This window comes from Pangasianodon hypophthalmus, chromosome 6, assembly GCF_027358585.1.
Source record: "Pangasianodon hypophthalmus isolate fPanHyp1 chromosome 6, fPanHyp1.pri, whole genome shotgun sequence".
Taxonomy (NCBI): Eukaryota; Metazoa; Chordata; class Actinopteri; order Siluriformes; family Pangasiidae; genus Pangasianodon; species Pangasianodon hypophthalmus.
The window spans coordinates 8,695,716-8,707,908 of NC_069715.1; the positions used below are offsets into that span (position 1 = coordinate 8,695,716).

Below are 12,193 nucleotides of genomic sequence, written 5' to 3' on the forward strand. Positions count from 1 at the left end.
GCTTTCACTTGGCTAACAAATTTATGATCTATCCAACTGTTCTAATACACATTTAATGCATTTAATGCATAATGAACTGCGACAAGAACAAGTTGAAAAAGTGCACTCACAGCTGAGGCACCTGAAAGATAGCACTGTCCACTGCATTAGTGCCTGTGCCATCCTCACCGTCCAGGGTGTACTCATCTCCATCATTCATGTGTGTGTGTCCTACTCTGTCTGCAAATTTGAAGATACAGTGAGAAGAAGTGAAGAAGAAAGAGAAAGACAGAGAAATATTAATTAGCAAGGCCCCAAGTGTAAGTAATGAATGCATTCATTCTAAAACTAATGCTATGGCACAAGGGATGGAAGGACTTGTTTTTTTTTTTTTTTTTTAAGAGCAAACTAATATGAACCAAAATACAACTTTGTGTTTAAAGGTTATTTTCCTTCAGTTATTAAGACCAATGCCAAGTTGGGTTTTAAAAACAGTTAATTAGGTTGAAGTATTATAACTGATTTTTTTTAAAAAAATTTCTAATATTAAGAGTTTTATATGACTAATAAATTCAGTTTTACTATTTCTTGTTGAGTTTTTGTGGGCTACAGAGGAGTCATGTGCCTCACCTCCTCAGTCATGCTCCTCCTTTGATGGTCAGCTGATTTGACACATGAGCACTCATTGGCTGGTGCAGTTGAGCTTTTCCACAGAGACTGTGGTTACTCTCACATGAAACCAGCTTATGACTTTTGCACACCACAATCATGAGAAAATAGGTAGGTGTGACTGGCATTAAATATTTAGAAAGAGAGAACTGGCATGCTCTGTCACAAAACCGTATATGGAGTTTCTAAAACATGCTGAAAATATGATATATTGCAAATGGCTACATTGAAATACTGGCCATTTTAATATTAAGTCACTGAATGTATGTAGAACTACTGCTACAGGGAACAAATGCTCACATGTCCCTAATCTATATTTAATTTATTATCTGTAAATCTGAGAATCTGGGGAATTCATATTATCAGGAATTTACGGTTGACTCACTGGCATATTTTTTGATTAGTGTGAAGTGGGAGAGATTGACAGGGTTTGGTTAAAAATTATGGATTGAACAATTAATTTCAATACAAATGAAGTTTAAGAATTTTTAAAAGTCATTTTATCTTTAAATAGCGACTGGAATTATGCTGCATTATATTCCTTTACATACTATACTTTGTGGAACATTTTTTTTAAAAGTAAAAGTTAAATACAGAGCCATGTATTCACACCCCTTGAACTTTTAGATCTTGTAGTGTTACAATTTGGACATGGACTTAATTGCAATTTTTAGCATTTGAATTTTCAAAATAGTTTTACAGATTCTGTAGACATTTGTATTTTTGTAAGTATTCATCCCCCTAGATCATCCATTTTTTAAATAATGGATTTAATGATGCTCTGAGGGATGTTCAAAGTTTACTGTATATCTTTTTATTATAACCAAATCCTGATAATTTTTTCACAACTTTGTCATGGATTTTTTCTGATAGCTGCTTGGTCTTCATGATGCTGTTTTTTAAGGTATGTTCTCTATAAAACTATGGGGCCTTCCAAGAACAGGTAAGTTCATATGACACACAGGTAGGCTCCATTAAACTAATTATGTGACTTATTATGTGCAGCTGATTGCACAAGAACTAATTTAGTTTACTTAACAAGAACTAATTTTAGTAAACTTACATTTTTTTTTATTTATTTGTAAATAATTTCTCAAACTATATAGATCCCCTCACTTCACTATTAAGGCTTATATTGCATGGCTACAGCTATATTGAGATTCATGGAATATGATTCTAATTAAGTCAATTTTGTTGGAACAGTACAAAATGTGGAAAAGTTTAAGGGGGTGAATACTTATGCAAGGCACTGTACTCTTTTTCTGATATCCACCATGGGCGTTTAATAGATGTTATTTATCTGATTAGGGATTTTAAATGAAAAAGAGTCAATAATAAAAATGAAAATGATTATACATATAGTTAGAGACATGAGGGACAGGGACAGAAAGACAGGGAGGTTAAGAGAACATGAGGAAAGACAGAGAGATAAGCTGTGCACTCATGTGTAAAGAGAAAGGTTACTTGGCTGGAGGCGGGCTTGCTGCACTGCGGCCTCGGCAGCAGCTATGGCGTTCCCAGCATCCTCAAGGTGAGCCTGAGTAACACTGCTCTTGCTCTGACTGCGAGAGGGGCCATGCGAACGCAGATGAGTCTCAGACGAGGATTTTGAGCTGCCTGGGCTACTATGGGATTTCTCAATAGTGGGGACCTGAGTATCTAAAGGCATAAATATTTTATCTTGTAATTATGCTCCTGCTAATTCACCAGAGAATACTGTGTTGTAGAGAGGTGGACTCTAAGTAGACTACCTTTAGCAGGGTCAGGGAAGATGCCATGACTTCTGCTCTTGATGACAGAGGTTTTGGGGGATTGTTCGCTGCTTGGTTGCCCCGCTGTGCTCCCTGGTCCACCTGATCCTCCAGGTCCTCCCTGACCTCCATGGCCTCCTTGGCCACCTGATCCTCCGCCTCCTCCATGTGGTGGATGTCCTCTACCATGGTGGATGCTTTCACTTTGTTCCTTTAGGGGGTGCCAGCGAGGCATGTTGTCCAGCTGAGCAGTGTTAGACAGATCAATAAGCACCTGCAACACATAAGGCACAGTTCCTCAGCATAGAGTGCAAAGCAGTTAGTCTTTCTCCTAAACTTATTATTACTATTATTATTATTATTATTATTTTCCTTAAACTTATGAACTTATTTTTGGCATGATCTTCTAAGTGCTAAGACTTTCGAAAGCTGTTCAACATGTTCTAGAGAAATGTGCAAATATTCAATTCTCACACTGCCAAAAGTGTTTTGACACATCAAGTCTGGATGTTAACAAGCAACACTCACTTCTCCCAAGAAATCATTGGAGGAATATTTGGCATAGTCCCATACTGTCACCTCAAGGGTTTTTCTCTTCAGCTGAAAGTTAAACAAATCACACATTAAATTAGTCACAAGGCGTATGCCTATCACCTTGCTCACATCGATACCTCACTGGAATCTTTAAACGTAGAATTATACAGCAAAACTCAGTCCAAGCAGGAGCACAAATTCAGTGACCAAGTTTATGTCAGAGACAACAGTGTTGTCACAGTCTCCATAAACTCCATCTCCCAGAATCCCCTGCCAACTACCACAGCCTCAAATACCTCTCAGATTAGTTTATTCATTACAGAGGCTTGTTTGCTCCCTTCAGCCTACCTTTCTAAGCGTTTTTGGCAGTATCGATCTCCTGTGTATGACTTTTGATCTGTTTTCTCAGGTTTTTACCTTTGAGATATTCCCCTTGTGTCGACATTGTGTTTTGGATAACTCTTTTGTGCTTTACTTCAATGTTTTTCTGACATTATGGATTGTCTACCTTGACCTGTTTTTAAATAAATGATCTATAATAAAGTATCCATTAACCTGTGTCTCTGCCACCTTCATGTCTGAAAAATGTATACCTGCAATGTTTTTAACCAAACAAGCATTACCAAATAAAACTAAATAAAGCTTCACTGTCATGCTTGTCAGCTTTCAGCAACACTCTGATAGTTTGTGTGTGTGTGTGTGTGTGTGTGTTTTTTTGGAGCTGAGTCATTCTTATTCCAATTATCTTGATGGAAAATGTCTTCATAAACACTTTTCCCAAGAGTAAATAAAATAGGAAAAAGTAGTGTTTAGAATGCACCTTCTCCAAGAAACTATGTCTTAATCTTTACCTGCTCGAGGTGAATATTTTTATAGATGACAGTCTGGTTCCACTCAGGGTTCTGGGTCTTCTGCACATATTTGGTTCTTCTCTTATTTTCAGCACTGTTGTATCATTATAAACAGAGAGACAGACTATGAGACACTACAGAAAACTAAACAACTAAAACTAAAAATGACTCAAGTTACAATTTCTGATGTAATTTAAAGCCAGTATTATATTTTTTTTTTTTCAATTAATATAATTAATTGAATTACTGCAGAAAGATCAATACTATTTAAACAGTTTCTACAGATTGTCCTCATTTACTCTTCAAAATTAATGCAAATTATGAAAGATTTATATTTCAAATGAAGCCATACTGATTGATATACTGTATGGATTGTAGATGATGATAATGACGTCACTAGTTCACAGAGTCATACATGAAATTATACTCGCACATCTCGCACATGCATGTAGAACTTCTGAATCATCAATGTTGCAAGACTTACATAAGTATAGAATTGGAAAATGAGCATTACATCTATTATAAGCCACTATGATGGAAGGTAATGCTTTACATTAAGGTTGCCTTAACTGACATTTTTTAACACACTAGCTAGCATGAACAAACTTCAATGTCAATACACCCTAAATAACATTAAACAATTCACTAACACTTGTATTAATTGGTGTTTTATATATATATAGTTTTAATATCAGTAAGTAAAAGTATGCCCACTGAACACCTTAATTAACTGTTATCTGGTCAAATTCAGAATTTTTTAACAAATTCTTATATTTACACCTTGAGACCAGAGTTTAGCAAGTTATCAACATTTGCTGTAATTTGAGTTTTGCTAATTAATGTGGTGGTATGTTTAGTCATAGATTGAATAAACATTATCCAGTGCATGCGTTAACCTGCACTGGATAATTGTGTCATCATTGATATGGTGTAGCTGCTATAAAAAATGATAACAGGAACTGACTTAATGTTCCAGTAATGTTCCACAACATTAAATGTAACTACAATTTGGATAAAACATATGACATCATTTGTTAATCAATTAAAAATCGCAATTGTAGGTAAATCACTATGTTATACGGATAATAGAACACTTTGTTACATGCTGTTGTTGGGAAATAATAATCAACTTCGTAGATAACGTTGATAACATCAGTGCGTTGATAATGCATTGATATTGCTTCACACCATGCCATCTCTGATTATTTTACTATAACAGTACACCCCATTGCGGTTAACATTAGTTATACTACAGTTTAGTAATGCTGACGTCCATGGTGTATTAATGTTAAATAATTCAACTTAAATATTATTTAAGGGAATCTCAGTGTAAAGCATTACCTAATGGAGTTTTACATTAAACCTTATATCCCTTAAACATCATCTTTAAAAGTGTGTGCATGTTTTTTTTTTTTTTTTTTTGTTTTTTTTTTTTTTAATAGCCAATATAGCCAATATATTCAGTTTATAATGAAAAATGTAGCTTATAGTCCCAATACACAGAGGTAGAGATGTTGAGGTAGCTTTGATGACACATTTCAGACACCACACAAGGACAGGCTCACCAATCACCACTCAGATGAATCACAGTTCAGTAATGAACACGAGACACAAACAGACATACACAGAGGAAGGAAAGCAAATGAAAGGAAGGAGGAGCACCACGCTACCTTGCGTTCTGGACAACCATGACTTGTCTGAACCAATCCAGAGATTTGTTAGGAATGCAACAGCGGACAAACAAACAGAAAACAGTCAGAGAATTCAAGAAAAAAAGAAAAGGAAAGAGGAAGAACAAACGTACAGAGGAAGGAAACTGCCAGCCTGAGCATTCCAGAGTATGAACCTGGAAAACGACACCTAATGGAGCGTATATAGGCCAGCTCCTAGCATCAGCCAGAAGCATGTCCGGTCAGGTAATGCAGCTTAATCTCATAAACACTCCAGAGATATGACCATTAGGAGATAGTAGATATATCATTATATACCCGACACCGGAGAAAGCCATATTGATTTTGCTGTTTGTTGACTCCATACCCATAAAGTAGAGACACTGAGGCTCAGGGAACAGTGTTAACAGTGTGCAGTTTGGATGAGTTTTTAATAGTGCAGAGGGCACTGTAGTAAATCATTAATTGTAAGAAGACAGCGTTTGAGTGATTGTACGTCACTCAGTTTGTTGCACACTAATTGCATTTTTCATCATCCTGAACAATGTGTGATATCATTTATCTTTTTTTTTAATAACAGAGGATCAAACTCAGGTCTTGGAGGGCCACCAGTCTGGAGACATTTGTGTTTTCTTTCTTCTATTTTCATATCTTTAAGCTATTGGTAATGAGCTGATTAGTTGAGTCAGGTGTTTATATGGGGTAGAAGTCAAAACTGCAGTGCAGTTGCCTGAAGTCTGAGCACCCATCATTTCATAAATGACAGTGTGAAGAGCAGGGGTGTCAAAGTTTTAAATAACAGGCCACGTTACACTTAGTCTAATGTCAAGTGGGCTGTAACACATCTTAACTCCTCTTAAATGTGTTCAGGTACATTCTGAATGCACAAATGAATTAAATGTAATATATCACCAGCAAAACAGACTACAATTACCAAAATTCATTACCAAAAAACTCTCAAACTGTCCAAATTATGACTTTACATATATACATGGTGGCTTCCATAAGTCTTCACCCCCTTGATTTAGAATTATTTGTGATTAATCTAAACAAAATATCCCACATAATATTGAAGTTTGCAAAATATAATTTTGCTAAATTATTTACAATTTTTTTTTTCTTTTAGAAAGAGACATGGTTAAGGTATCAAATTTTTAGTTTGCTAATGAAATTATTGCTCTATTTTACCTCCTAGTGTAATAACAGATTTTTTTTTTTAAATCTTCCACCAGATTAGAACCCAGAACCTAGAATGTTTGACACCGCTGGTGTATAAAAAACTTTGGTAGAAAGACAATATTTCGTCTGCGAAATGTTATAATAGATCAGGGAGAAAGAAATTTACGAAATATATTGAAAATCAGCAGGGTAGGAGAAAATTGAAAAAAATGTATGACAACACAAACACAAGTACACAAAAACAACTACAGACACATACACCATTAAAGGAATAACACAAGTACATCAGAACAGTTACACACACACACACACACACACACAGACAAAACAGACCTCTCTCTCTCTCTCTCTCTCTCTCTCTCTCTGTCTCTTATATACATCCATACACCCATGTTTACATGTCATACCCACCCTCTCCCTGGCAGAAGATACACCTTAACAAAAGGGTCTGAATATCCATTGTTGTCTCTTGGTGCAAGGTTTCGGGCTTGTAGAACGTGGACGATCAAGTTACCCATATTCTTGTCATAATTGATTTGTAGCTGTGGGGAAAAAATATGATCCTCCATATCATATTGCACCTCATAAATTTAGTTATGTTAAAGGTCATTTTCATACATATCACTTCTTGTTCTGGGAGTACCTTAGATGATAAAATATCAAAATGATACAAGTGTGATACAGTTCTGATTTAATAGATTTGACAAATATATTTATATACATTTAACATGACTCCAGCTTAAGAACAAGGTGAGGTGAGACAGACTTACTTGTATTTCACCAGTGATAGGATGTGGTTGAGGTTTCACCCCATCACCTGACTGAAAATAAACAGATAGGTCAAATAAATAATGTGTGATGTCTATAGTGAAGACAGACGAGCAGTTGGTAACAGTATCTTCCTATAGACTGTAATGAAGCAGGCTATCTACCAATTCTCAACAACATATCAAATGATGTTTAACTACCTTTCAACAACATGTTATAAAATGTATCAGTAGAGTCCACATGAACTGAATGTGAAATTGTAACAGGACTAGGAATATAGTGTATACATGACCTATTAAATATCAAGAGCTATAAACTAGATCATCCAAATAAAGTGAAAGCAAAAGGGACAAGTTGCTGGTCAATAGCAGGAGATGTCAACTAGCTGATCATTTAATGGATATGGACCCAGCACAAGATTTCAAAGAAGATCAAACCAGGTACTCGAAAAATACTGCAGCAGAATCATTAGAGTTACTGCAGCAACTCTAGTTTTCTAAACATGAGCTCAATATTGATGGTGAAGCATTACTAGGTAACTGTTGTCTCCATTCAGTCATCTTAGTTGCTTATCTGGAAGTTTGTAAGGAAGGAATTTATGGGGTTTTTGTGGACACATTTTGGTTGAATACTCCTGAACTATAGACTGTATAATTTAGGTACTAAACATCAACAACTGTTGACAGGTTGTTTAGAATTATTTGATGACTTCTGATGAGAGAAGTTCTATAAATCTATATATGGTTAATTGGCTATTTGTTGAATGTCTACAGTGGACTATCCAAACAAAAATATCTATCTATCTATCTATCTATCTATCTATCTATCTATCTATCTATCTATCTATCTATCTATCTATCTATCTATCTATCTATCTATCTATCTATCTATCTATCTATCTATCTATCTATCTATCTATCTATCTATCTATGCTTGTCTCTCTGCCTGCAGTCTACCTACCTACTAAGCAACATACTTCTCTGTCTGCCTGGCTGGGGTTCTACCAGCATACCTACTTATTTAACTACCTGTCTGTCTTTCTGTCTACCTACCTACCTATCTTTCTATCTGCCTTTCTGCCTATCTATTTACTTACCTCTCTGTCTGGCTGGCTACCTACCCACTGACCTACCAGTCTGTCTGACTGTCTGTCTACTCATCTGTCTGTCTGTCTGTCTTTCTACCTGCCTGACTGTCTGTTTTGTCTGTGTACCTATCTGTCTTTCTGTCTGTTTACCTACATACCTGTCTACCCATCTGTCTGTCTACATCTCTGTCTGTCTGCTGTCTACATACCTACTTCCCTACCTGCTTGCCTGCTGGTCTGGCTGGCTTTCTGTTTGTCTTTCTGTGTACCTACATCCCTGCCTACCCAACTATCTTCCTGTCTGTCTGTCTTCTGTCTCCCTACCTACCTATCAACTGACCTACCTACCTACCTACCTAACTTTCTGTATGTCTGCCTATTTATCTCTTTGTTTACACACACTTGTTTACCTTGTTGTGACGTTTCTTGCTGACCGAGGGAGATCCAGGCTGTCCTGGGCTGGGGACCCCACTGGAGGCAGTGGATGCTGTCGCTGAGTGAAGATGTCCTGCCTTCTCCAGCACAGTCAACACAGAGGAAGGAGCCTGCTGCTGAGAGACCTTATGCAGCTCTGCAGCCAACTGCTTAGGATCGACACCCGGAGAACGCTGGTGCTCAGCTGCAACACATACACACACACACACACACACACACACACACACACACACACACAAACAAAGAAGTCTGTTTATCAAGAAAAGCAGGTCTAGAGTTTATCTTCTTCTGAGAGTATTATCAGTAAGTTGATATGCAGCCCTGTAATTTATTGCAGCAGGTGCAATGACACAGTGACAGGGGAAATAACTTTTAAGACAAACACCAGATGCTTTAGTAATCTAAGAGTAGATCAATGCTCAAATATTGTCTAGAAATAAAATAGTGTACTGAAAGACTATGTGCAGTGAATAGAAAGTGATAATGTGATTTTCTCTGACTGCTGGAGAAAACCAAGATGCTGTATCTGCATTCAGCATAAAGAGACTTACCGACTTTTAGCTGAGAATGCAGCTCTAGATACTTGGGACTGTCTGAGTCTGAGCGCATATTCAGATCTCTACATAGAAGTGAAATGAATATTTAGTCAACACATTCATCTGGTCATTTACTTTCATTCCTGGTATTTGTTTACACATTTAAAACATGTCAGATTTGCTATTATTAAAAAGGCCTCCTTATGATGTGGGCATTCTCAAATAATTCAGTAATAGATATGTGATATAAAAAAAAAGACTTACAGGCGCAAACATATCTCTACTTCCCCACTCTGCTGACCCACAATGCTCTGCACTTCCTCATAGGTCTTTCCCATCAGAGGGATTCCATTCCACTCCAGGACCTGCATTCCTGCAGTGCACACAATATGGCCACCAGAGTAAGTGGTGGAAAAAAAAAAAAAAAAACATCTGTGAAACCAGACTGACACACAGACGGTGCAAAACATCCATCTTAATTGGCAAAAATTTCAAAAACCTTTGACACCAAGTGAAAAACATCTATATTAGTTTGTTCTAGAAACTCCTATTCTTCAAATGAGTCTTTTCAAACTTTGTGGTCAGCAGTTATAAAACATTTTTGAGACTGCAGAAACTTTGTAATTAAAAACCCAAACCATATACACAATAAATGAAGTAAACAAATCTTATAAATGAAGGAGCACTAGGACACACACACATTGCATTCCTTTTAAATGAGCTTTCCTGAAACATGCCACTCAGTAAGTGGAAACTGTCTGCCAAGAAAGGACAAGAGGAAATAAATGAGGGGAAGATGTCCAGCTGAGAAAAAGCACTGCAAATCCAACCACTCTCAAGGCCAACTCCTATGCACTTACACAAATGAAAAACGCAGCTCCTCAGATAGGCGCTTTGCTTATGATACTCTTCCACAGCTGAACAAGAGAAGAACATCATTCACATATATGCTCTGCTCTGAACATCTAGTCTGATCTCTAGGTTTTTCTCAGTTAATGAACAGTAATTCAATCACATATTTTAATTTGAGAATCTAAAGGCTAATTTATTAGTTATATGTGAAAAATTACTCTTATATTTATGTTTGGGTATGTGTGTTATGGTGGAGTGGGTTTCCAAATTGATGAGAACAATCTATTTTCTATTGCTACTTTGATATTATTATGAATAAGTTCTATCACATTTTAACAGGGTACACATTTAAGGCAAACCCCAGATGCCTAACATCATTTCTAACAAAGTACATAAATATTGACAGAGTACCAGAATGGAGAACATGAAAATGTCTCAAAGTGCCTGACATTAAAGCACATGTAGTATCCAGATCTTAACAACAAATAAAGCTTAATTTAATTGTTGGTGTTGCTAATATAGCAAAAGTGTTTTATTATTATTATTTTTTTAACATTATATTTATTATTGAGTTCTTATAGCTATTAACTGGTATGACTAGTCAGTTAAATTGAATGGGTTTAATCCAAATCTCAATAGCTCAAAAACAAGTAGGCTTATAAGTAATGTCAACTTGGACCTAATGTGTTGTGTCAGTGGAAGATAGATTCTTTATTGTCATTGCGCAGGGTACAACGAAATTGAGTGTTCAGTAAGGTTCAGGAATCAAAAAGAATATATCCTACAAGAAAGGCAGACAATGCACAACCGTCACCAAAATGATAAACCAAAACAGATCAATCACTGTCATCTGAAGTATGATAGTATTTGAAGTATGAAGCCACAGCAATGAATAAAAATTCTTACAAAATTGTTAACACCTTACCTTCAACAACCTTTCCTGACAGTTCAGCAGTGCCTGCAGGTGCCAAGTTAGCAATGTATGCTCCAATCTCTCCATTAGTCCCTGGAATCGCCTTCCCTCCCACCACTCGTATGCCAAAACCACCCCCTGAATACAAAGCATGCTGACTGTCATTTTTCTGAGAACAAAATTTTACTTAAACTGTTACTTTTATATTAATAGATCAGTAGTCAATCTCAGTCAGTTAATATTGTATGCTGATTGTAACTACATAAAAAATACCTGAAACACTGTGGTCCCTAGGGTCCCTCTGTAGTTTAATGCGAGTGTGGGGGAAAGGGTAATGCATAGCTTTCACCTGCAAGGCATCATACAAAATTTTTAATTTTTTTCAGGATGTATGTCAGAGAAATTTACACAACGAATACTGATAGATCATTCTGACTAAAATATTGAGAAAATTGTAACACAAATGTCCTTTGTGGCATGCCTCCAGTGTTTTCTGGCTCAGAGGAACTCAACACCTATACATGAGTTGCATTAAAGTGTGAACACTAATGAAGATATTGCAAGGATTTTATGTTTTAGTGCCACCAACTTTTGGGCTCTTCATGGCTTTAATGGGTTGTGGCTATCAGGGGATACAAGGACTGGTCACATTTTAGGTTGAGCTGTTTCAGTGGCATTTAACCATCTAATTATTTAGATTTTTTTATAACATTTAATAAATAAATAAATAAATTGCATTTATTTATAAATAGCATTTATTTATGCTATTTCAAGGTAATCAACAAACTTCGGAATACCTATTCTTTTTCTACGCCTGCACTTAATGCCAGAAATTGCAGAAGGAGATGCATGCTTAGCTACTCTGCTGGGATGACTCCCTGTACCTAGGTGAGCTCCGTTTATTGCAGCTTCTATATAAGAAAATGCACAATTCACCAAGGCCAAGTCCAATAACTTCCGCACAGTCTA

The 12,193-nt window shown here is 36.4% G+C and overlaps 1 protein-coding gene across 6 annotated transcripts in view; it reads right to left on the reverse strand.

Annotated features, from left to right (window-relative positions):
• The window catches only part of pclob (piccolo presynaptic cytomatrix protein b), an 82,710-nt gene that overhangs the window by 9,226 nt on the left and 61,291 nt on the right, over positions 1 to 12,193 (reverse strand). For 4 of the 6 annotated variants that reach the window (XM_026927096.3, XM_053234861.1, XM_053234862.1 and 1 more), the window contains 13 exons: positions 11,498 to 11,573; positions 11,237 to 11,362; positions 9,724 to 9,832; positions 9,475 to 9,542; positions 8,899 to 9,107; positions 7,404 to 7,454; positions 7,045 to 7,175; positions 5,455 to 5,481; positions 3,785 to 3,878; positions 2,928 to 2,999; positions 2,400 to 2,673; positions 2,113 to 2,307; positions 111 to 219 (listed from right to left, as the gene is read on the reverse strand). In XM_026927096.3, coding sequence (XP_026782897.3) covers positions 111 to 219; positions 2,113 to 2,307; positions 2,400 to 2,673; positions 2,928 to 2,999; positions 3,785 to 3,878; positions 5,455 to 5,481; positions 7,045 to 7,175; positions 7,404 to 7,454; positions 8,899 to 9,107; positions 9,475 to 9,542; positions 9,724 to 9,832; positions 11,237 to 11,362; positions 11,498 to 11,573 — 1,541 coding nt within the window. The remainder of the gene's footprint in view (positions 1 to 110; positions 220 to 2,112; positions 2,308 to 2,399; positions 2,674 to 2,927; positions 3,000 to 3,784; positions 3,879 to 5,454; positions 5,482 to 7,044; positions 7,176 to 7,403; positions 7,455 to 8,898; positions 9,108 to 9,474; positions 9,543 to 9,723; positions 9,833 to 11,236; positions 11,363 to 11,497; positions 11,574 to 12,193) is intronic. The other 2 variants (XM_053234864.1, XM_053234863.1) reach the window with 1 other exon arrangement.